We start from the raw sequence: 25703 nt of genomic DNA, 5'->3' as shown, positions 1-25703 counted from the left end.
TGCTTGGTGGACGATTTGGTGGACTTTATAGGGAAAAGGGGGGCAAAAGGTAAGCTTTACCCACGCGGTGCGAAATCGAAAGGACGATGATATTTTCATAATCATCTATTAAATTATTCATTTATATGTAATTAGGCAGCATCCTTGTGTATCTCGAATATATATTCAGATTTCCAAATGAGTCAAAGAAAAGTCATTTATGCTCGATCTATGAGGATTCAAATGGATAATCTTGCAATCCGATAATGATCCAAAAGAACCGGTGTCTCAAGTCGAATATGTTGAGATTACATTTCTTATCAAGTTCGCCATGGGCATGGATGGATGGAGCCAAGGACGGGGTCACGGGGGCACTAAAATTGTGGTTGGTAGGTGGGTTTCGGGGGCTCAGATGCCTCCCCTGAGACTTGCAAGTTGCAATTCAATTTATTTATTATATTATTTAAAGAAAAATGCCCCCCTTCTAGAATCTTCCACACACGCACACATACATACATACATACATATTCTGTAATTCAAATTACTCTCACAACATCCTTCTATATCATAATTCAAATTACTCTCACAAGATCCTTCTATATAGACGCTTTTTGTTATGTTGTCTCCAACCGATCTCTCCATGCCATCTCTCTCTCCACGTGGAGCTGGTAGGGGACTTGCTTGCCGTTGGAGAAGCCAAAGACGCTCTCACATGGCATAGAGATGTCTCTACGCAGAGAGACTTCTCTCCTCGATAGAGAGATGACTTTTGGCATAGAGCAGCAATCAGCAGCTGCAGCGTGGCAGACGTAGGCTCCACGCGACAGCTGTTGTTTCTTAAAAAAATAAAAAAATAAAAAATAAATGTGGGTCTAGATCAAAGACAAGGGGAGGGACATGAATATTAGAGTAGGTTTGTTTTTTTTCTTAGAGTTTGTCTTTGTCTAACGTGACGCTTACGTGGCATTTTGTGGTCCAATTCAGAAATAAGGAAAGAAATGTATCCATTGGAGATAATCTAAACTCTCATCTCATGGTAAAGCATCCTTTCACAATTTTGCATTAAAACTTATACACAAATCTCAAGTTAAATTATATTTTTTTCATTTTTATGTCATCTCTTTTTCCTCACATGTTTTAATGAACTTAAATTTTTTATCAATTTTATTTCATTTTTTCCTCAACAAGCCCGCCAAGCAAGCACAAAAGACTAGTATGTTATTATTTAACATTGTGCCAAAGATTTTCCTATAAATAATACAAAAAGTTAATTTTTTTTAGCAATTTAGTGTTTAGAAGGAAATAATTTGTATTTTAATTTTGAGTTTTAGAAATTTCAAGAGTTAATGATAAGCTATCACTTTCTAGGACAGAATAATGTCACATCTAATAAACTTCAATAGATTCTTTTTAATTTCAATGAATTTCATTTTTTTTCGTGCCAATTATTTTTACACAATGGATTTGCATAAGTTGCGCTAGTTTATGTTTTGCCCCGATAACTTTTAATATTTTGAATCCATAAATGTTCACTTCATTTCCGATGAGTTTTTCAATGCCAAGGTTTCCCGACTCCAATATCATGTTGGTTCCCTAGACTTCCGCCACTTCTTTTTCGTCTAAAATATGTTCGTTCTAAATATGTTCGTCCCTTAATCATATGGACGTTGAAGTTTCTACAAATGTGATATCTTTTATCAATCTAAAACTTCATGGGGGCGCTCGGACGAGTTTCCACTCCTACCATATATGCAGACAATGTATAAAATAACATGAAAACTGACGACCACAATTAAGATTTTCTCGATAGACAGCGTGAAGGACCGATCAAATAATAAATGACACCAACAGTATTTCTGAAAGCTAAACTAGATAAGGGAGTGTAGGGCCAGTGGGAGGAGGGTTTCTTTTCAAATTAATCGTTCTAATTTTAAGACTTAAGACAATAAATTGTGGGAATCAATGCGTTTGTTAAGGTAGGTGGGAACTGGGGGGTTACGTCCCATTTTGTGGTCCAAATTTCCATCAAATAAGGGTACTTACATTTTGTTGTCAGCAGTGGGGTCTTAGTATAATGCTTGGCAATTCCTTTAGTCCGAAATCCTTTACTAGTGAGACTAAATGCGTTAGTTAAAGAAATATATTAATGAATTCACCCAAAAAAGAAATAGATTAATGTCAATAATTGGCCCACATATATGGGGCTTTGTCTTCTTGTACTATATATAGTCATCCCGGATCAATTAAGTTGTACATTTTCATACTTGCCCCAAAATATATATATATATATATATATTTATATGTGCGTCATATTTATTTCTATTGGCTATTGATATGGAAAATTCCATAATGATGCATGTTATGATATATCTACTGGCTGATACTATTCCTGCTCCGGAATGACCATGATCAAGAGTACTCCCGACGAAAATATGAATTCACCACAAATTGAGCTCACAGTAGAAGGATTTTATCGAGAACATTTTGGGGCCATGTGAGAAGCAATTACTGGGTTTTTTTTTTGCATCTGGCAAGATATATATATATATATATTTTTTCCTCATGCAATGTAGGGTCCATAGAGGTATGGTCACACTTTATAAAATTGTATTTGGTTTTAGAGTCAAATTGAGTTTTAATTTTAATTGGTTTATAATAATTGTGTTGTTGAATTATGATAAAAAATTTAAAAAGTAATGAATAGTTGAAAGAAAGTAATGATTGTGTTGTTGAATTGTGAAAAAAGTAATAAAAAGTTGAGTTAAAGTAATAACTGTATTATTGAGTTGTGAAAAATGTAGTGAATAGTTGAGAGAATTTAGTATTAAAATTTGAATTGAATTGTTCAAAAAATTAAAGAAAAAAAAGTAATAATTGTGTTGTTTAATTGAAGATATGTGGAGTTAAAGTGGGATAGAGTTGAATTGAGTTAAAAAAATTTTAAAATCATTTACTGGGTATTTTTTTTGCACCCCATATATATATATATATATATATATTCTCATGCAATGTAGGGTCCATAGAGGTATGGCCACACTTTATAAATCTTTCACTATATAAGTGCTTATGGCATGAAAGGAACCACAAACACGTTGTCGATGACTTAAGGAGAAGAGAGAAAAATTACGATGGGTGGCATCCATCACAATAAGTAGAAATATGGGGAGCCACTTTTACTATTTGGGAGGGACGTGCTGACCTCATCATCATTTATTTGAGGAATCCAACATGTATGGCAAGAAAGAGCAAAATTGACAGTCTCATTATCGGAAGAATATATACGCTCCGTTTGTTTTCAAAGTCGTGATTTAAGATTTTAACTTTAACTTTATCTCAAAACACTACACAACAAAACACACATTTCAAAAGTCAAATTGGTGGGCCCCATATATTATTAAAATACAATTCCATTATAATTAATTATCTATACCTTCCACTCATTTCATATTTCAAAAGTTAAACTGGTGGGCCCCATATATTTTTGTCTTCTTCTACAATCACAATCACAATCACAAATTCGTGACTTTAACTCCGAAAACAAACGCATTGATATTATTTGTAAATTTGAATACACTATATATCCTATTGCATTTCTTAGCTGGCAATTCGTGTTTGATGCCATATATAGGAGGGACTTTTGCATTAGGAAAGAGCAGGGAGATACCCAATCTACGTGGTGTACCCAACTAGAGCATAATCCGCACGAAATAAAAAATAATTTCATATTGAAATCGTAAACACTAAGGTGAGATATTGCATAAATTATTTTTTGTATTTCGTGCTCCATATGAATTTTTATATATCAATTCATTGCAAATAATACAAAAAATTACGAAAAATAAATAAACATTGAGTTTAAAGGTGTGTTTAAGTTATGAAAGAGAAGAGAGAAAAAAATCAATGGGAGAGATGTGACAGAGATATGGAATGAGAGATTTTTGGGAAGTGAGAGAAAATTATGGAAAAAATGAAAGACAGTAATTTCTATAAAGTTAAATTGCACCAGGTATTCTATATTTGATATTTTTATCAAATATATCGTATGGTTAAAAAATTAGCTTAAGGGGATTATGATTTGCATAATGGTTCAATTCTATGCCACCGTGACCGGATCCATTAATTCTTGACTGACAATCTGATGTGGCGACGTTGAGGGCATATTGACGCTGACGTGTAAATGTTCGTGGGCCATCCAACCCACTATGGCCCTTCCCCGTCCTTGCCCGAGCCTGGCCGACCTTGCCCGCCCTTTGACGCCAATCCTCTGCTCTTATCTTCCCAAATCAAACAAATAATCCCCAAATTCCTAACCCTAAATTGCGAATGCTCCTCTCAATCCTATAATGCAATTAAGGTTTTAGTTCGATTTCGATCAGAGAATAAATATTATAGAAGCACACACATATATAATATATTATATATTATAATAGAGCGAGATTTTTTTATTATTCTGAAAATATAATTAAGGTAATGAAATCACAAATATGACCATTATAACTTCATCAAATCAATTACCACTCCCTTTGGAATCCCCCTATACGTGAGAACTCAATTTGTTTGAATAGAATTAATTTGAATTCTATTTGTTTGGATTACAAAAAAATACAAGAATTAGAGCAAAATTTAAGATTTACGTTGAATTTTAATCGGGCCAAAATCAATAAAATTGACAACAATTCAATTCATTTGATTACTATGAGCTTAATTTAAGATCTCAAATTCCTTTGTTAATAAATCACACCATTCTTAAGTGCATTCTAAACAATTTTTTAAAATTTTTTTCACTTTTTTTGGGTAAATTATAATTAAATGCTATTAATAAAAATTAAGAAATGGAGAGACGAGGCATGCATGAAATTCTTTTCCATTAAATCTATCAATAATATTCCAAATGATATAATTCATTTACAATTCAATTGAACTAAATTCGACCTAATTGAAATAAATTGAATTCAAATGATTTATGTAAAAATTGATTCAAAACGATCAGAATTAATGCCGGTTATAAATTAACTATTTTTGAATATCTCATATAATTAAAACTGTTGTTTTGAAAGAGATGGTGGTGGCGAGTGCTTAGGTTTTCTCCACCCACGCCCACCATCTTTTTTCTTTTTTTAATTAATATTAAATGTTTTCTTTTCTTCAAATAATTTAATATTATTTATTTATCTTAATTTCTTCATTCGTATAAATTAATATTCGAATCCTTTGGTGAAATGAATAGGCACAATACAAATCTATAATTGAAACTAATTCTCAGAGTACTGATTTAACTGTGACTATCGGAGGTTTTTTACGAATTTTGAATTGTATATTGTATGCAAAGTTCGTTGCTTCACATTATCGTACCATTTAAAGCTTATATGATGAAAAATTCTCGCTTGGATAGTGACTAGATCGAGATTATGAAAAGCTTTTGATGATCTTCGGATCTACAATGCAACTAAAGTTTGTTACTTCAAATTAACATGGCCACTTAGAGATTATAATATTATCATCGTGCTTTTCTAATTAGAAATTTAGAAAATTCAAATGTAGCTAAATATCGTACAACATATTAATTAGTCTAATTCATTTTAGAAAATTTGGATCATTACTATCAATCAAGAGGTTATAATTTCTACGGGTAAATAATTTTATCATTAGTTTTACTTATACTCTATAATATAACAAAGTATAAATTGACTAAAAAAATTTTGACCACAGTATGGCACGGATCCGTACCCTCGGATATATATGTGTGTCATTTCATTCAATTTCCTATCATGTTCCTTTTATTTTTCCCCCCTCGCTCACTCATATGGTCACACTTGTCTCTCATTCTCACGTCTCTCTCTCTCTTCCTTCCCCCTCTCTCCTTTATGCAAGAATTGATTCGATGGCACTTTTTTCTCCAACAATTCAACTCCTTTAAGACTAACTGGCCACACAACTCCCGTGCCTTGTTGCGAGCCGGACGATCACTTATTGAATAATTAGAATGAAATTTTAACTTTAATTTATTAATTATTTGTAAGTATCACAATTATTCAATGAATAAATCATATTTAAAGCATGATCGATCTATCTACAATATGTAAATACACTATAATTAAATTTTTTGACATCTTGTAACACATGAACTCTTAAATTATAATGAAAAGTAAATATGTAAATAAAGAAAGATCATTCATTAAATTAAATTATATTTCTAAGGGAATCAATGTCATCATTCTTAAAAAATTGCAGGAGTCTTACTTACAAAAAAAAATAACAATCCACGTGCTTTGTGTATTTAAAAATTTAAGATAGATGTTATTATATTTGAGAATACCATAACCGTTTCTATATATAGTATAATTTTCACTATCTTTATCTTTAGCCAACATACCATTTATCTTATTTAACTTATGTCATACTTCATATTCATATGATAGGTTGCACTCATTATATTAGGTTTGGTTAATAGATAATCAAAAAATAATTTTAGAAATATATTTTAATATAAGTGATAAATATAAAAGTTTTCACCTGAAAGTATGGGTCCTTAGTATTATTTAATACCATAGTTTATAGAGGTGTCGCCTCTCATAATATTATGGGTTTTCTTTCTAGAATATGAAAAGAAATTGAGACTTCTAATAGTTAATTTAGATCATTATTGTTTTGTGAATAGAAAAAATTATTGATTGGGAGAGTTTTACCTCTTAGTAGATCGACTTTACTCGAACTGAATTAGTCAGGACTCATTGGACTTTCGGATACCATGATACAAATCGAAAACAAAAAATTGGATGATAATTTATTGCAGAAATATTGTTTATAACATGAAAACAAAAATAACATAGATGGTGGAGTAATTTTTATAAGTTAATATTGTGGAAATAATTTTATTTAGTCATTAGACAAAGATGACAAATTCGTAGAGCGCGACTCAAGATTGTATTTACCCAAAATTTAATTCATTCTAATTTTATAAAAATATGTAAAATGTCCTGCATCGAGGAAAGGATGTATTTATTAAAAAAATTAATATTTATCAAAGTGAATAAGGAAAGGAAGAATGAAGTGATGATTAAATAATTTAAAGAGAAAGAAAAAAGGAAAAATATGAAGTGACAGGTCAAAGGAAAAATTATGCAAAACAAACGGATGAAAGGAAGGCGAGCATTGAAGATCGAACACGAGACCTCTCACTAAATGAGGTTTTGCTATTCTGCTACAACGGCACTAACGTGATGTTTGGTTCATGGGAATTCCAATTCCCTGGCATTCCCATTCCGGACAGGTTCCATTATCATGCTCCTTGGTGCCATTTGGGGTCGGAATCGAGATTCTAATGGCACCCCAATTCCGTACGAATACGGAATTGTCACTCTCCCCAAATAAGTCAGATTTGCAATTCTCACATGAGGGGAATAAGCCCCAATAGAGAAAGTCCAAACTACCCTCAACCTCGACCACCGATGCCACGCAGCTCCCGCTGCCGCCGCCGCCGCCACATGACCTTCCTTTGCGAACCTCCAATCGACCTCTCCCGGCACAGAGAGACCACAAGAGATCGTCAAGGGGTCGGCGACCTCGCGAACTCCCCTGGTCGAATCAATCCAGAAGGTCGGATCTGGGGTGGCTTAGGAGGTCGGATCGCGACCGGGGGTCGCGAGCCCAGCGCGAACCCATCCCGGGGGTCGCGAGTCCAGTGTGAACCCAGCCGTGGGATCGCGGGGTCAAGGTGGGTGGCTTAGGAGCTTCTGCTACATGGTTGAGAGCCATGTACTGTTCATCTTCTTCAACGTGAAGGAGATGAACAGTCCTTTTTTCTTTTTTCTTTTTTTAATTCTATTTAATATATTATGTTAATATTTTAAAAAGGGATATTCATGTCCTTTTATCTTGTTTAGGGTGTATTTCATGCAGTGTTATCAGAACCGGACCGGACATCGAACCGGCTGAGCTATGGGTTCATGGGTTTACGGGTTCAACCGGGGGTTCGATGGGTCGGACCGCTTGTTTAGTTATAAAATAAATAAATATTTATTATTTTAAGAAAATAACATAAAACACAAAAAATAGTAATATAAATTAAGAAAAACAGGGGCCTCTGCTCTACTGGTCATAATAAAATTGATCCATGAATCACTTCTGTTCAACTGCAGTTCAGAGGAGTAAAGTAAAGATCGAAACTTTTCTACTCAACTGAGTAATAGCTCGAAAGACCAATGAAGGTTATATTGCAACAATCATCGAGGGAAACAAATACCAGTTCTAATAATTACTAATCCCAATTGAAATAGACTCCGTTGAAGATATGCAATTTGCAGTAGAAAGAAGCACCCCTGAAGCCGAGAATTTGAATCTAAACTATCGTAAACAAACATCAGCTCTCCTCTCCACAAAAAAAGGAACTAAGAGCTAAAGCCATATGGAAGCAGAGGAACAAGTAAAAATTCACTTTTGATAATTAGATAGAAGCTTACATGATCTGAAAGTCAGTCCAGAGGATGTTGTACTGGTGAAAAATCTTCAGCCGTGTCAAACCAGAGGCTGTATCTCTCTTCTCTACCGGCGCTTGTGCTCCCGTTCCCGTAAATGTTAGAATGGATTCTCCAATATTTCCCTCTTATGTTGCCAAAGAACTCAAATCGATTTCGTCATGGTTTTTCTCGTATGTATCCCCATTCGACATCTGCAGCCACCCAAGACATGTTTAACACCGGAGTAGTGGGTCAATCGACACAATATTCCTCAAAATCACAGGCCCCAGTAACAAGTGATTAGGAACTAGTAAAGATCCCGAGACACAAACCCAGACCTTGTCGTCACCCATTTTGCCACAAAAAAAAAAGGATTAAGTTCAAGAAGGAGAAAAGGAAGCTTGAACCTCCTCTGCTCGATCAGCTCAACAAAGACGGACCAGACGGTGAGAGAGGCGAACTGGCGAAGAAAAGATTGAACTGATGAAGCCACCGATGACTAAACTTGGGCGTGTAGACCCATGTACCTCCGACCGACTCTCCCGCTCATAGACGAAGCCGGTGACCCTCTCGACGGAGCTCTCGAACCGCAACGAGGCCTGCTGCTCCGGCGCCGATGACGGCTACGTATCGAGACGTGTATGGTGGGGGAGGCTTGGTCAAGGTGTGGACTGCAGGGGCAGCCATTGCGAGGGACCATGAAGATCCAATTGAACTGAAGAGGGATGAAGACTAGGTTTTCACCTGATCTCCTTCAATTTCGCCCAATTTCCTTCAATTTCGCCCGATTTCCTCTAAAAAATGCTGAACCCATGAAACCGGCCGGTTCGATTGGGTTCGATGGGTTTACCCAAAAACCGGCCGGTTTTTTGGGTTCACCGGTTTTTTTATGCATTTTGGGTTTTTTAGCTAACCGGACCGGTCATAGGTCCGGTTTCCGATCCGACCGGTCGAACCTCCCGGTCCGGTCCGGTTTTGATAACACTGAATTTTCATGTTTTTATTGTTTTTATATTCCGTTCAACCAAGCCAAAGTGAATTTCGTCATAATTTCAATTCCCTCTCAATTTTAATTATCATCAATTTTATTCTGCGCCAATTCCTTCCCAGCTAATCAAATGGATCATAATTATTTGTCTTTATCTCCGCATTAACTTTTTTTAAGCAGGGGACAATAGAAAAAATGAGAAAATTTGATAAGTTAACGGCTATCAAATCTAGTACGTCATTAAATTTTTCGTTAATTTTACGGCAGTGGCTGACTAGGCATTAATGGTGCCACGTGTCGTAACATTATTCAATAAATGAAAATATGTGGAATTAATAAAAATATGCGGGGTCCACTTATCGTGCTAGATTTGAGAGTAAATTGAAAGGTCGTGCAAGATTTTAAGTTAAAATGAAAGGTCGTGCATTTTTTGTGCTACTTTCGAAATGTTGTACTAGAATTAGGAATTCAAGCAAAGGTCGTGCTAGATTTGAGACTAAAACGAAATGTCGTGTCTTTCTATACAATTTCCGAAAAGATCCTGCTAAAATTGAAAATTTGAGCGAAAGTCATGCTTTTATACGTGATTAACCCTTTTAGTTATTTAAGACATGTAAAAAAAATTAAATAATTATTTGTCGATGTTGATTATAAGATCAATATTATGAATAATTATTTTTTGGTGAACTTATCAGTAATTATTGTATCTATAGATATTTGTGTCAATAGGTATTTTATCATCTCCTTTTTTTGATATAAACCCTGGTATTTAGAAGCTAAATGGACTCCGATTAATCTAGTCGAGCTCGGTTGACCCACTAAGAGATAAAACTCTTCCAACTTGAATTTTTTTTCATCCACAATACTTGAACCCGAGACATTGTTTAAAGGAAATAAGATCTGAACTGTTTGAATTAACCTGTATTAGTAGTATTTATTTCTTTTACTTTTTAGTTTCACCATTGGCTATCTCTCTCAAACTTATATTGTTCTATTTCCAATTATCTCTTGGAAATTTTCATTACAACCATCATAAATCAAGCAACTTAATGCTTTATCAACTTGTCGATACAAAATTTGACCTTATATGGCTTCACAAACTACATTACCATTTTTTTTTATGAATAGACTACATTACCAATTATTTTGTCTTGGTATAAATTTAAATAACATTATTATTTTATTTCGGTAGCCAAATAGTGTTATTTTATTAATGGACTCTTGCAAAAACCCAGATGAACTTATAGGTAAATGTAAAAGTACTTATAAAAGATCACTTCATATTGCATTTTTGACAACATTACAAAAATATTACATAGACGAAATATTTATTTTGTCGCAGTATCGCACACCTTAATTTTAACGGGACATATAAATTAAACAAATATTCTTTTTTTATAAACAAATTAAACAAATATTCACACGTGAATCTACGGGTAACCTACTAACATTTATATGCGCGCGCATATATATATATATATATATACTTATCTTTAAAAGAGCATATATTTGTTTATTGATTGTGACAGATCTCCCCTAAATATACCTAACAATGAACGAACTTATTTTGACGCGCGTCGGATAGAAAATCTAATAAAGATATTCTTAAGTCAGAAAGCCTACCCTCAAAGATGTACGGTGATCCAAACTTTTTCTTCTGCAGAGATGCCCTTATGAAAAATACACGTGACCTCCACTTAGAAGAAAAATAAGAGAATATTTATTTATGAAAAGAAATGTCCTGCAACAGTTTAAGATGATTGTATTGTATAATGAAAATATTTTTTTGATAACGAAGGATGTTAGAATTTCGCCAAACTACAAGTCGTATGAACACCAGCACGCACTCGTAAATTACTAGATCAACACTATTGGATTTTAAGATGATTATCTTTGTCTAGATTTATAATATGATTATTTCTAATTAAGTATTCACAAAGAAGTAAGTGATACAGATTTCGAAATAATTTACACAACATTTTGAAATATCTTATCCACACTTAAAGAAATTTTACTCATATTTAATAAAGTACTTGATTTCCCTTAACCTTTTAATACCAATTAATTATTTATATGTTACACCCATCTTTTAGTGATTGCATCGCAAAATTTTTCAATTATAAACCACACTAACATTATAAGCACCAAAAAGGCTTCTATCAGAATCAGATCATGTACTCACTCCGATGCGGGATCTGTTCTGTAGTACTGGAGCCAGCTCTGGTATTTCGGTTTGGATTGAACATATAACATAAACATACATATACAACAGTCTTTTTTAGGTGAAAAATTAATGGTACGTTAGCCCGAACCAACACTGTACATCTTATTTTTCAATGGTCGTTCGCTCTAGCTAAAATATAAGAAAGACGGAAAGAAAGCTTCATCCAAAAAGGCCACAACATGGAACACGGGACGCTACCCTATATTAAGCCGATAAGATTGCGACCCCTAAGAACTCGTATAATGTCAGTGAGAGAAACAATGCCAGTCAGCAGGCAGTGGTGGTCCACGACCCAAACCTGATGCACGTGCTTATCTACTGCCTTTTGCATCACTTCGGCGAGGGATGACTCGTTCTTGCAAGTCATGAGCTCCCTAGGTCGAGTTCCTTCACCAGTACCTGCGTATAGCGGGCTTGACGAGATCTTCTCCGTGAAGTCTAGCGCACTCACAAACAGCCATGACTGTAGGGTAGCGAGATGGCAACCCCTCAAACCCGTAGCCGAGAATGTCCCGACCAGCCTCCTCCGCTCGCCCTATAGAAAAAGAAAAAGGAAAGAAAAAAAAAATGAAAACAAATAATAATAATAATAATAATAATAATAATAATAGCTCATGATACGGTCAGCTATGCATCACGACAGGATGGCAACAATATGGTGGCAAAGGACGTCAAACCGATTCCAACAATTCCATGTGTGCCATCACACCTGATTCTACTTTTCATAAGTCGTAGAACACGGCCGGCTTGAGGGAAACAGAAGTACATGTGCACAAATTAATACATCGTATACATAGCCCAGCAAAACATGGGTTAATTCTTGGCTGGCGCGTTTAGTAATGTTGTGAAGTTTAACTTCAATTCACTCCAAATATTTATATATATATATATATATATATATATATATATATATATTTAAGTAGAATTGTAACAATAATTAAAAAAATATGTGTCAGAATTTATTATTAAATTGATAAAGAAGATAAAAAAAGTAATAATTGTATTATTGAATTATAGGAAAAAAATGAATATATGAGATAATTTAGTATTAAAAATTAATTGTAATGGTAATTAAGAAAAAGTGTGGAAGAGAATATATTATTATATTGAAGAAAAAATTTTAAAAAAATAATAATAATTGTGTTGTTAAATTGAAAAAAAAAAAAGAAAGTGGAGTTGAGAAGGGTAAATTATACTCCATAAACAAACGAAAGTGCTTTCAGCACTTGTTTATCTTAAATAAGATCTTGAGTTCCGATTTTATGAATAGATAAAATTCACGCTGTGAGAATTTTATCCTTTAATGGATCGACTCAACTCAAAAGAAATTAATCGAGACTATTAAATTTCCGAATATTAAAGTACATACTGAAATACGATACAACCCTCTAATTATTTAAGATTTAGCAAAACACGCTGTAATACAACTTCTAATAAGATGTAAGGGGTTTGTCATGCTTACTATAAAAGGCTATTTATTCCCCGTGGGATATTAATCCACTGTTTTTTTTTCCTTTAAAGAAGGGTAAATAGCAAGAATTAATTAACCCATAAAATCTCTTAATTTCAAGCGAGGAGGTATAACACTTTACTGTGGTACCTGAGCTGAGTATTCTTGTTTCTTCCCTTTTCGTTTTGGAAAAATTCACCTAATTTCTATTTTTATTATTGTTTTATCGATATTATTGTCATTATTAGCGTCTTTTTCAACAAGTTTGGTCTAATAAGTCAAATTGCTTGCATCCAACACCATAAACTGAAACCCAGGGAGGTAATAGTAGTCTATGAAGCCACGAGCAACAAGATGTTTCAAAATAAACTTTGTAAACATTTATTATTATTATTATTATTATTATAAGCTCATTAATTTTATATAAGCAACTGCAAACTCTTAAACCGATATTAACAATATCGATATTCCAGTCGATGTCTTTGGCGCCGATAGATTACCCATGAGTTGGTACATAGTGACACAATTATCTAAAACTTATAAGCATAACGATGATATTGGCTAACTAACTTTGTTGACAAGTTGGATTCATCTTCATATCGCTAGTCCCTTTCTCAAATATAAGAGAGGTTCTATGACAAGAAGCAGGACAAGTGTCCTCAAGGGAAAAGGACTAGTCCACCTAAATTCTACATGTCCGAATAAAACATTAAGTGGTAGTTAACCTTCGCTCGAGAATTTTCAGGTCATAAATGTTCCCATCTCCAAGAAACGCCTTAGTTACTTCACCCCCATATACATTATAAAAGTGAGCATAGAATATATATCAATAATTTGAGCCAATATCTATATAGAAATACTTGATTTAACAAGGAAGACAGAAGCTTACGGTTACGTCGAGAAGGCAGCTATGGTTTTCCTCAAGATCGTCAAACTCTTTCATTCTTCGGCTAGGAGAACCAACATGAGGTCCATTGTGCAACCCTGGAATCTGAGCCCGATGCAAATGCATATATCATGCCGAGTTATAATATTTACTAGCCAATCAGCAGATACATCCATACTCGATCTTAAAGTTTAAATTAGTAGTTGGTGAATCTGCCAGTTCCACGCCATTGGTACTGTCGACGTAGCTGTCCAACAGTACTAAAGCGCGGTGGATGCCTTTGCTGAACACTTCCAAGCAATCTAGGATGGTATGAAGAAGCCAAATTAATTCATTTTATTATGAACACATGATGATCTACTAATTCCTTCCCTTCTAAACGAACGCATCACATCAATCATCACATGTAGGAAAAAAGGTTGGACCGGCCCATATTGTAAGCTGGTCCATACAAAATCACGTCCATGATTTGCTAAAAAATTAGACATAAATGAAACCTTAAGACCCATTATGCATTCTTTCGATTCTCAACCCAAAATTATTCGCGCTCCAAAAATTATATTACCCGGTATTGGGATTCAGCGTCCAGAGACTAAGAACCTCAAGGCAGTGCCCGATGACAGCCGTGACGGGGACGGCCATCTTCCGGTCAAGCTGCAACCGTTCACCACCATCCCCAGCTATATGTGCGAGGATGTCCAGCATGGTCACTATACCTATGTACTGCTGCTTCATCACGGTACCAGTATGCTCTTCAGGCTCCATGATCATGGAGCCGCCAGCTCCGATCCATTGACCAGGCCGAGCAGCCATGGGGATGGTAAGAATCACATTGAAATCGTATTTACACACGTTATGAGTACGGTTGAGGTTGTTTCATGTCTAAAACACATTTAGACACAATACATAATTGTATTAATCATGCTTAGTCGTGTGGAGTTCAACTTCATGCGATTAGACGCCTTTACTGAAAATGTTTTATCATCTTACCAGACGTTTATTTAATCCATTAAGAAATTACTATAAAATCCTCTACCATAGAATTTAAAAATACTCACTTGGCATATTTATTTATTTTTATGAATACTTGGCATGTTTTGTTGTCCGAAGCAAATTCCTACTAGGTTTTCTTTCTTAATTACACTTTAATTTACTCCTTAATGTGCTAAACTGACTGAAATTGAATTAGTCAGAGTCTAATAAATTTCTGAATATCAGAGTTAAGTACTTTAAATCAATAATATGATACCACTTATTTTTCACTCTTTTAAACACGATCACCAAATAAAATAGATATTTTCTTGGTAGAATTATTCATGAACACTCTCTCCACTTGAGGCATACAGATACATGATGTCCTAACACATATACTCCGATACCACATGGAAAGTCAAAATAACTCGCCCATGACAAACATGCTGACAAATGATCGATAACCACTCCGAATCGGAGATCATAAGCAACAAAATTCAATGAATCATACTTCTTATGTACAAATAGAAGTTGTAAAATTCGTTACTGGAGATGCACAAGATGAGCTGTTAAAAGAGGTTATACGGTTCTACACTTGTTTACTAATGAAACAAACCAGGCCTAAACGGTAGAGTTGATGATGGGTGCCCGGTTTAAGAGAATGTATCCTCACGATCGCCTTCAGCGGTCTCTCCCTCTTCCAGGTTGCTAAACTCCAGGAAGTAGGACTGGGTAGGCCTATGGTCCTCGTGGTAGTACTCCCTCGGGGTCCTCGTTGCGGCTGCTGTGAGCTGACTTGCTTCCTCCGCCTGAAAGCAGAATACACAAGCAAACATAAGATGGCCATGCCAGAGGATGGGAGGAGTTCGATTCTGACTGTAGAAGAGATGACAATAGACTCGTACCTGTTTCTCGATTCCAGCAATCTGCTGCCTTTGTTGCGAAGGTGGAGTCATCTCAGCTCCAAGAATAATATCGTGGATATCAGATTGTGTCAATGCTGAAGTCTTCACATTGTTCTTCCCGGCATAGTCCGACAGTATATATCAGATCTCTCAAAGCAACTTCGACCTATAGCAAAAGGGAACTTCAGCATATGATACTTATAAATCTAAAACAAAGAAGAATAAAAGCATTAAACGGTAGCATTCTTACCTCCATCCACTGATCGTCTGTCAGAGACGGCCATATATGATGAGGTTCAGTCAAAATAGCATTGTCAGGTCTGAGTAACATTTCAGCTTCCTCAATGTTCAAATTAGAATATATTTCAGGATTCCTACCTTGATTACGAGATACACATACCATGTATATAAATTTACCTTGTAATCTTAAGATTATAAATACACAAAGAGCCAACCCTTTTGGGCAAGGCCTTGATTGCTCACATGGTATCGGAGCCAAAATATTGAGCTGCCCATGTTTTGTCTTGTCTGCCAATTTCTTTTTCGTATATTCTGTCTGCATAAATCCTTATATGGATTAAAGCAAGCTCCACGGGCTTGGTTCACCAGGTTTAGTATATTTCTCTCAACATTACGTTTTCATTCTAGCTCAGTTGATTCATCTTTATTCATATATCGTAATGGTCATCATACTATCTTACTTCTTCTTTATGTTGACGACATAATTCTTACAGGTAGTTCTCCTACTCTTCTTGAGTGTTTCATTAAATTCTTATCGGATGAGTTTGCAATGAAGGACCTTGGTCCCTTGCACTTTTTCCTTGGCATTCAAGCCAATCGTTCCTCTGGAAAATTGTCCCTCTCTCTGCATAAATATATTTCTGATATCCTTTCTCGATTTGGACTCGCTAAGTCAACAACGGTTAAAACACCACTACCGTCCCGAACTCATCTATCGTTAACAGATGGTGATTTATTGGATGATCCAACTGAATATCGAAGTATGGTTGTTGCTTTACAACACATTACTATTACGAGGCCTGACATTTGTTATGCAGTGAACTTAGTCAGCCAATTTATGCACGCCCCTCGCACGCCTCATCTTCAGGCAGCTAAGCGAATTCTTCGATATCTTCGCGAAACATCTACTCATGGGCTTCATCTTCAATAGTCTATCGACGTTCAAATAACTGCTTATACAGATGTTGATTGGGCTGGTTGCCCAAATACTCGGTGGTCAACAACTGGCTATGTTGTGTTTGTTGGACCAAACTTGGTCTCCTGGCAATCTAAAAAGTAACCGACTATATCCAAAAGTTCGATTAAGGCTGAATATCGAGCTTTAGCCTATGCAGTTGCAGAAACATTGTGGATTCGATAATTACTGCTCGACAATGGTATGCATGCACCTAGTCCAATAATAGCGTGCTGTGACAACATCAGTGCCACATATCTAGCTGCAAATCCAATTCAGCACAACGGTCCAAGCACATTGCAGTTGATTACCACTTCGTACGGAAAAGGTTTCAACGAGGGGATCTTCTTGTTTGTTATGTACCTACATCAGCTCAGTTGGCAGACATACTCACCAAGAATCTATCGATCACGTTAATTCTGACATACTGTCGCAATCTGTCAGTATCTTCGCCCCCAACAAATTGAGGGGTGTATTAAAATATATTTTGGGATTCCTACCCTGATTACGAGATACACATACCATGCATATAAATTTACCTTGTAATCTTAAGGTTATAAATACACAAAGAGCTAACCTTTGATTGCTCAAAGTTCACATGAAGTGAGCGGAGGATAAAGATAAGATGGGTAAAGGCAGTGTACTGAGATGTCTCTCAACCAGTCATCATAAAGGTTAAACAGAACCATCTGGGGCTCTGCTGCATTCAGAATCTGATCTCTGAAATTTCTCTATCTTCAAGCAAGCCTGGAAAGGTAGTTGCAGCTCACTTCCCTTGATGACTATGTTGGGGAAATCAAGCAAGTGGGCCTCCAATGGATCAAGCATCCCTTTCCTAGTGACAATAATCTTCTCCGGCTGTTCCCCCGCTGAAGGGATCGCACAAGAGCAGCAACTTCTTCTGCTGTTTTCGACTTCGCCAAGTGGCCGAGACGGTTCTGCCTCTGTGCAGCCCATACACTTGCGTGGATAACCTGCATGAGAACCAGAGTGAAGTAAATACGTACTTGCTTTATAGCTGAGAGGAAGAGCTGGAAAGAAAAATTTTGTGCCCTTAAAAACAAACACTACCTTTAGGAACAGCTGCCCGGACCTCGGATTGAATATGAAAATAGCACCATTGATTGGCTTCGTTATGAGATTTCCTTCAAATGTCTTGTGGATTGCGACACGACACACACTAGCGTCATCGACAAACCATATGATCTGGTTAGTGAATATTTCTCCATTGTTCTGGGATGATAAGCGTGGTTCGGTTGGACGCTCCCTCAGAACATATAGGGCAGGAGTTGACTGCAGAAAGAAAATTGATAATCAGTATTCACTATTACCAAACATATCATTGCGTATTAGAAAATCAATAAAGCACCACGAAAGTTGGACTTCACCTTCATGATCTCATTCATTGGCTGAGCAAGCAGTGGCTTGGATCTTGGGAACCAATTACCAATGGCAGAATGCAAGTTACAAGCCCTCAAATAGCCTTCCAATCCTCTCAATTACACGTGATTTCCCGATCACACATGTTTTCTTAATACAAGATACTCCCCTTTAAATAGATATAATACCATACCTATATCTCAAAGACTTCCTCATAAAATCTTAGTATATTTTCCCTTTGAAATATACTGAAGAATTTCTAAATTATCTCCAATATACCGTAAAAATAATTTTTCTATTTAAATATATAAGAAAGATATAACAAAATCCCTACATAATAAGAAATATAGTCTCAACGGAATCTGAAATCTCCCTCATTCCTTGTTTCGTCGGTAGTGATTGCAATGTAGACTTAATTTTCCAATTATTTACACATAAATATATATATATATATATAAAAGCATGTCACGCCAGGAGGAGGAAAACAATTTTTTATTCTATAATACTAGCCCTCACAAACGCGCTACACACGTGCGCGATTGCTTTAGGGCTTGAAAACAAACTCGATTATTGAATTAACAGGCCAAAACATTGAAATTGACTTTGATAATTTAATAGCTACATGTATATGAACTTCACCACATACATAATTTGCTAGGCAATACCGCGGTTTGTAACTTGTCCAAGTGGATGTCGACTGCAGTATTGCCTTGCAAATTATGATATGCAGTTAAGTTCATATGGATGTAGCTATTAATTTGCCAGAGACAATTCCAATGTTTTGGATAGTTAATCCAATAATTGAGTGTGCTCCCAAGCCCAAAAGCAATTGCGCACGCGCTACGCACGTTCGTGAGGGCTAGTATTTATATAAATTTGTTTGATATAGAAGAAGTTAACGAGTACTAACCCTACCGCCTGCTCTTCGATCTTGCAAAATTGCTTTCATGTCTGGTATCAAGCTCATCCATTTTTTCAAGTCATTGCACTATAGTATTTGACGTTTTAAATTTGACGAATATTAATGTACTCCATTTTTTTAAAATATTTTTCTTGCTTGAAATTATCAAATGAGCATATATAACCATTGATTATTGTATTGGATTGGATTGGATTGGATTGGACTGGACATGATCAATTTTTCTTGTCACCTATTATTGCCTTCTATTTGTCGAAGATCACTCAATATGTTATACCAAAATTGGAGTTCTCTGGTCTGTGCAAACATCAAGAGGGTGATGGTTATGCATCACCACTTTATTTCAAACTCATCAAGCTAAACAAAAGCCTCAAGTCCCAGATCATTTTCCTATGACAGCTACTCAGATAGAAAGAGTGAAAATGACACTGTAGTCATTGGTGGATCATCTGCTTGAGCTTGAACAGCGGAGAAAAACTAATCGTTTATACTACTAAGTTTGGGATTATTTTTTGTTACAGAGATGCAAAGAGATTAATCTAAGCTGCTACATAGTTCAATTTGGCAGAGGAAACAACAAAAGAGACCCCACATTACCATTCTGCCAAAGGAATATTGAAAATTACATTAAATATATGTTGCAATTTTTGGAGACCATATATGCTGAATGCTTCCTGAGACCTGGTAAACAGCAGGGGCAATCTAATCCTGCAAAGTCCAGTTGCAATCGTCCTTTACCTGCAAAATTCGAGCATACTAACTTTCTATGCATCCAACCACTTAGATGTGAGAAATCTTCAGGCTAACGCTCAATATAGGAAAGCTAAGGATGCTCTGAAACATCCGGCAAGGTAAAATAGAAGTCCTGCACGATTTCCCTTATACATGAATGCGCATCTAATTCAGAAGCTTCTGCAGTGGATATTACACTTGATACTATTGCTAGTTTCTTCTCGCCTAGATACTTGGATGCTGTAAATTTCACTTGGGAGGCAAAGTGGATGGGAAACAATAATATCTGTCGAACTCCGATTGCACTTAAAAGAGCATGAAAACTTGTCTTTGTTTTCTGGAAGAAAAGGGAATGAAGCAAATTTACCTTGACACTGAGGGAGTAAAGGGCAGTTCCTAAAACTGTACTGGCATGAAGAACAGAGCGCCCGGCCATTCATTCTGCAGCCCTTTGAGCTCCAGAAGCTGCCAAAAACTGTCTCTTCTCCAATCTTTGCTTTGATGCTGAGAATTAAGCAGATCCATTCATATTAAAGCTCAAGGATTAACAAAAATGTAGAATATGCAACTAATCATAAGCGTTTGCTGTAGAATTATGAATTTTGAAGTCATTTGACCCCAGCAATGATAAAAGTAACTAATGGAAGATTAATGTAATAAAGGGAGTTTAGTTTCAACCCCAAACAAACTTGACAGCACAATACGCAACAGATTAGCAAGTTCATTAACAAAAGTGATCTTCCTCGTAATGGCACAGTAAATTATAGTTGATTATTCTGCCCTAGAGTCTTAACCAAGAAGCATCAATTACCACTTACAGATTAGTGCAAGGAAAGTGTCAAGGAACAGAGCTGTTGTCAAGTGAACAGCCTGCATCAAAACGAAACAATATATGAATAATGAGAATCACCAACTTAACACGGAGAAACGATAAGGTCGGAAATGCTTGTTAATATTCTACCATATGAAAAACCCAGATTCATTGATTTGGTCAGTGAGTTCGAGCGATTACAGTAATCATCCACCTTCAATCTACTCAATAACTTCTACAAATTATGATGCACAAATATACTCAAAATGGGAATTACAGCATTTATAAGCTAACCTAATTAATTAAACGAAGGAATGCAGCAATGAGTGAACAAAAGCCAAAAGTATGGGCTGATAACAATGCAATGTGAATCAAAGCAAAGAAATATAAAGCAAATGAGGTTAATTGCACCACAGAATAAAAGAAAGTGGATTCCATTCCACAGTTAAACTAGAATGCATCTCACCACATTTTGAAGTGAACAACAGTTCCTAAGTTCTATCAGAGAAAGCTTAATGTCTAGAATCAGGATGTGAGAGCTGGAACAATAATTTGAATTTGAAAGAAAGTTCTTTACAGCGAGAAGTGAGAGCACATAGTGAATTTGATGCGACATCACAATCGATAACTTCAAGTTGAATTTGAGCTTGAATTTTTGCTTTGTGAAGGTAGAATAAACAGAGAGCTCCTGTGCAGGGAGAGGTTTCCATTACCTTTAATAACAACATCTTCTCCGAAACCAATGGAGCTTTAAAACAAATGGACCACAATATCTTTGATTACTATCTCCCTTGCCTTATAGTCAAATATCATAATATCTTCTTTCTAGTGGCAAAAAATCCAGAATCGCTATGTTCGTAGTTTCCCTGATCTGCTATGCTCAGATTGAGTACCTTGATATAGTCCTTGACATTTTTCATTCTCTCCTTGATAGGTTGTATCAGTTCAGCGGACTGCAGCTGCGAGGTAAATGAGGCAATTATACTAAATCATCAACACAAATAATGAGACTGCAGTCCCCATAATCACCATACAGGTTTCAGAGCATGCTAAGAACTTAACAAAGAAACAATATTCTTAGCATGTTTAAGCTGAAGAATGGAGACCCCAACAGATGAAACATTATTGAAGAAAGAAAAGGGAAAGGGAAAAGGAAAATTCAGTATCGATATGGTAAACATGCGCTCAAAAAAACCACCCCCTGCCAAGTGATCGCATTTAGTCTGAATTTGCTGTAGAAGTTGTAACATTATTGAAGGGAAAAGGGAAAGGGCAGGCAGAGCAGGTAGCAGTTTTGGCTTGTTGGGTTGGGGAGGGGAGGGGGGGAGGGGGCCTTGATTGAGGAAGAGGGGCTCTTGTGCAATTTTGGTAATTTTTCTTGGGGAGTGATCTTGCAATTTTTGCAAAACTTGGAAGCTAACCTTGGGAGAATTAGTATAACCTTGGAAGCTAAACTTGCAACTTTTGAACATGTCATTTCTAAATAACAGATACAAAACAGTCTTCTTAGATGGAAAGGTACGTTGTTAGCCCGAACCATCGCCGTACAACTTATTTTTCAATGGTCATTTGCCCAAGCCAAATTACAAGAAAGACCAGAAAGAAAGCTTCACTAGAAGGCCACAACACGAAACATGGGCCCTATATTAATTAAGCCGATAAGATTGCAACCCTTAGAACTCGTATAATGTCAGTGAGAGAAACAATGCCGGTCAGCAGGCCTTGGTCGTCCACAACCCAAACCCGATGCACATGCTTATCTACGGCCTTTTCCATCACTTCGGTGAGGGATGACTCATTCTTGCAAGTCACGGGCCTTCTAGGTCGAGTTCCTTCACTGGTACCTGCATATAGCGGGCTTGACGAGGTCTTCTCTGTGAAGTCCAGTGCGCTCACAAACAGCCATGACTGTAGCGTTGCGAGATGGCATCCCCTCAAATCCGTAGCAGAGAATGTCCCGACCAGCCTCCTGCCCTCACCCTAAACATAAGAAGTTAGTTAATAGGGTCAGCTCTGGATTTAATCACGATAGGATGGCAACAAGTTGACAGAAACGGATCGTCAAGCAATTTCCAATAATTCCATGTGTGCGACCATGTCTGGTTTTTCTATAAATCTCTAGCCCAAATACAACGCCTAACATGGACTTGAGGAAGAAAGAATTACCAAGTACACACATGAATAATGTATACACATACTCAAGCATATAACCTTAAAGAGATAGCAAAGGGAAATAAAAGGATCGATACAGGAGATGTCCTGTTAGAAAATCGAACCAAACCCTTTAAATTTTAGGAAAGAGCGTTTACTACTATATACGCCTTCTCTCAAGGAGAGTATTTCTGTATCTTAGTTTGTTTCTCTCCTCTTGGGAATTCACCTAATATCTCTTCACAAGCAATAAGAGACTTTTAAATCACGAATAAACTTAGCCATGATCTGGTATCAAAAAATTCTTACGAGCATCAACAATTATATCGGCTAACTAATTTTGTTGCCAAGTTTAACTTATCTTCATATTTCTAATCCCAACCTCAAATAACAGATGTATGACAACAAACAGGACAAGTTTCTTCTGAGGTAAAGACTAGATTCCACCTAAATTTTACATGTCCGATCACAAAATGTTAATGGCTAGTTAACCTTCGCTCGAGAACTTTCAGGTCATGCATGTTGTTATATCCTAGAAACACCTTACTTACTTCACCCGGCCACAAATATATCAACACGATCAAGAAAGTCTTACAGTTACATCGAGAAGGCAGCTGTGGTTTTCCTCAGGATCATCATCTTCGGAAGCCACAATCGGAACAGCGTTGATCAGATGGCCCCTCATGCACTTGATTGCATCAACGACCTTGGTTCTGTTGAAACAATTCAATTATTTAGAAGATTAAGCTTTTAAAATAGTAAGGAAGTTGTCATTTCGAAGTTTTTTTCAAATGATATCACAGATTCACAGTTACATTATTATCCCAATTGATCAATTATATCCCGCACAGGGTTTCATTAATATTGCAGCCCACATATGAAAGCGAGTCTTAGCAATGAGTACTGAGTGACAAACCTTTGTGTAACAACTTATACTAACATCATTATTCATCCCCAATTCCATTGGCAATATGATCTGCTTATATATTATCTCTATACTCATCGTCACATGTCAACACCCTGCATTTTTAATTACTCTTCATCATTTGTCACATCCCCTTTAAACATACGTTTTGCAACAACTGACTACGAGAATGCTAGGACACTAGCATGAATGCATAAATCCCGATATCATATATATACCATGTTAGATTTCAACTTGCTTAGAAGCAGTAGATGGGCCGGTATATAACCATTTACAAATTATATGTTCACAAAGGGGGGCAAGAACAAAACAACTAGAAATTATATATTAAGAGCTAAGCATACTTAATTATTATTATCATAACAACGGTTTATATATATATATATATATATATATTGTAATTCGATAATTACCTGTCAGTAATAGCATAGACGGTTCGACTGATTGCTCCCAAGTCCTTAGCAGAGCGGGAAACTATGCCCGACATCTCCTTGGCATTCTCCTTCAAAAATCTGACCACGTCCATCTGGGAGAGCATTCGGTAGCCTGGGGCCAACTCGGCCAGTTCCACGCCAGAGGTACTGTCGACGTGGCTGTCCAGCGGTACTAAAGCGCGGTGGATGCCTTTGCTGAACACTTCCAAGCAATCTAGGATGCTATTGAAGAAACCAAATTACTTATTCATTAAGACCACATGAGCCAGTCCTTGTAAACATGCGCCACACACACATGTAGGAAAAAAGATTGAACCGGCCCAGATTATATAGCTGGCCCATACAAAACCACGTCCATGATTGGCTAAAAATATTAAGAACATGAAACCTTAAAACTCATCTTTCCTTCTACTCTTAACCCAAAATAATTGGCAAGTAGAAAATTATACATATTATATGTATAATGCCCACGTACCTCCCTCTAATCGAAAATACACACACACACACACATATATATATATATATATTACCCGGTATTAGGATTCAGCGTCCAGAGACTAAGACCCTCGAGGCAGTGCCCAATAACGGCCGTGACGGGGTCAGCCATCTTCTGGTCAAGCTCCAACCTTTCCCCACCATCCCCAGCTATATGGGCGAGACTGTCCAGCATGGTCAATACACCTATGTACTGCTTCCTCACGGCACCGGTCTGCTCGTCGGACTCCATGATCATTGAGCCGCCAGCCCCAATCCAGTGATCGGGCGGCGCAGACACGGGGACGGCGAGCACGTGGTGGGACACGAGGGTGGTCATGGCTTCGGAGAGGGTGGCGGTGTGGGGGACGTCCACGAGGGATCTCTTGGCGAGGATGAGGTCCCTCACCTTCTTCTCCTGGAGGTGTTGCTTCAGGGATTGTGCCGCTGCCGGTGATTGGGCCATGGCTACGGTTCTGAAGCTAAAGCGAGGGAAGAGGAGGAGGGAAGGGGTTCTGGTTGCTGTGCTTGGGATTATTCGCTGCATGTAAAACAATAATAGATATTTGGAACATATATCTTGTGTAGGGTCTTCTAGTGGCAGTCTAAATCATCATCAAATTTATTCTTTCAGGGTAAGGAATAGGTAATAAGCAATTCATGTATAATTACCAGGAGGTGACACTTGGAAGCTAAGTGTAAGTGAGCAAGGAATAGCATAGCACGTGTATATCTCTCTTGCCACTGCACTCAGCTTCCCTCCTAGTCTATTAAAATAGCCGACTATAAAATTGAAGATACCCGTCATTAATTATTAAAATT

The 25703-nt window shown here is 36.6% G+C and overlaps 2 protein-coding genes and 1 long non-coding RNA gene across 3 annotated transcripts; all 3 read right to left on the bottom strand.

The window, feature by feature from the left end:
* Nucleotides 1-8123: 8123 nt before the first annotated feature.
* On the bottom strand, nucleotides 8124-9189 carry LOC116199106. Its single transcript, XR_004155465.1, has 2 exons — nucleotides 8843-9189; nucleotides 8124-8647 (listed from the first exon to the last, which is right to left on the bottom strand). It is a non-coding gene; the product is annotated as an uncharacterized LOC116199106 (long non-coding RNA).
* Nucleotides 9190-11846: 2657 nt separating this feature from the next.
* LOC116200406 (SNF1-related protein kinase regulatory subunit gamma-like PV42a) lies at nucleotides 11847-14769 on the bottom strand. Its single transcript, XM_031531251.1, has 4 exons — nucleotides 14552-14769; nucleotides 14162-14296; nucleotides 13993-14047; nucleotides 11847-12182 (listed from the first exon to the last, which is right to left on the bottom strand). Exons 1-4 carry the CDS (start codon nucleotides 14752-14754, stop codon nucleotides 11847-11849), a joined length of 729 nt encoding a protein of 242 aa, XP_031387111.1. The 5' UTR covers nucleotides 14755-14769.
* A 7580-nt stretch (nucleotides 14770-22349) lies between these two features.
* LOC116201346 (SNF1-related protein kinase regulatory subunit gamma-like PV42a) lies at nucleotides 22350-25470 on the bottom strand. The gene is made up of 4 exons (XM_031532561.1): nucleotides 24938-25470; nucleotides 24387-24629; nucleotides 23644-23761; nucleotides 22350-22877 (listed from the first exon to the last, which is right to left on the bottom strand). The coding sequence occupies exons 1-4, from the start codon at nucleotides 25426-25428 to the stop codon at nucleotides 22548-22550; spliced, it is 1182 nt and encodes a 393-aa protein (XP_031388421.1). The 5' UTR covers nucleotides 25429-25470; the 3' UTR covers nucleotides 22350-22547.
* Between the last annotated feature and the right edge of the window lie 233 nt (nucleotides 25471-25703).

This window comes from Punica granatum, chromosome 3 (genome assembly GCF_007655135.1).
Source record: "Punica granatum isolate Tunisia-2019 chromosome 3, ASM765513v2, whole genome shotgun sequence".
Classification (NCBI taxonomy): Eukaryota; Viridiplantae; Streptophyta; class Magnoliopsida; order Myrtales; family Lythraceae; genus Punica; species Punica granatum.
Note: the sequence above shows the minus strand (reverse complement) of the source record. Positions and strands in the feature narration are given on the sequence as shown.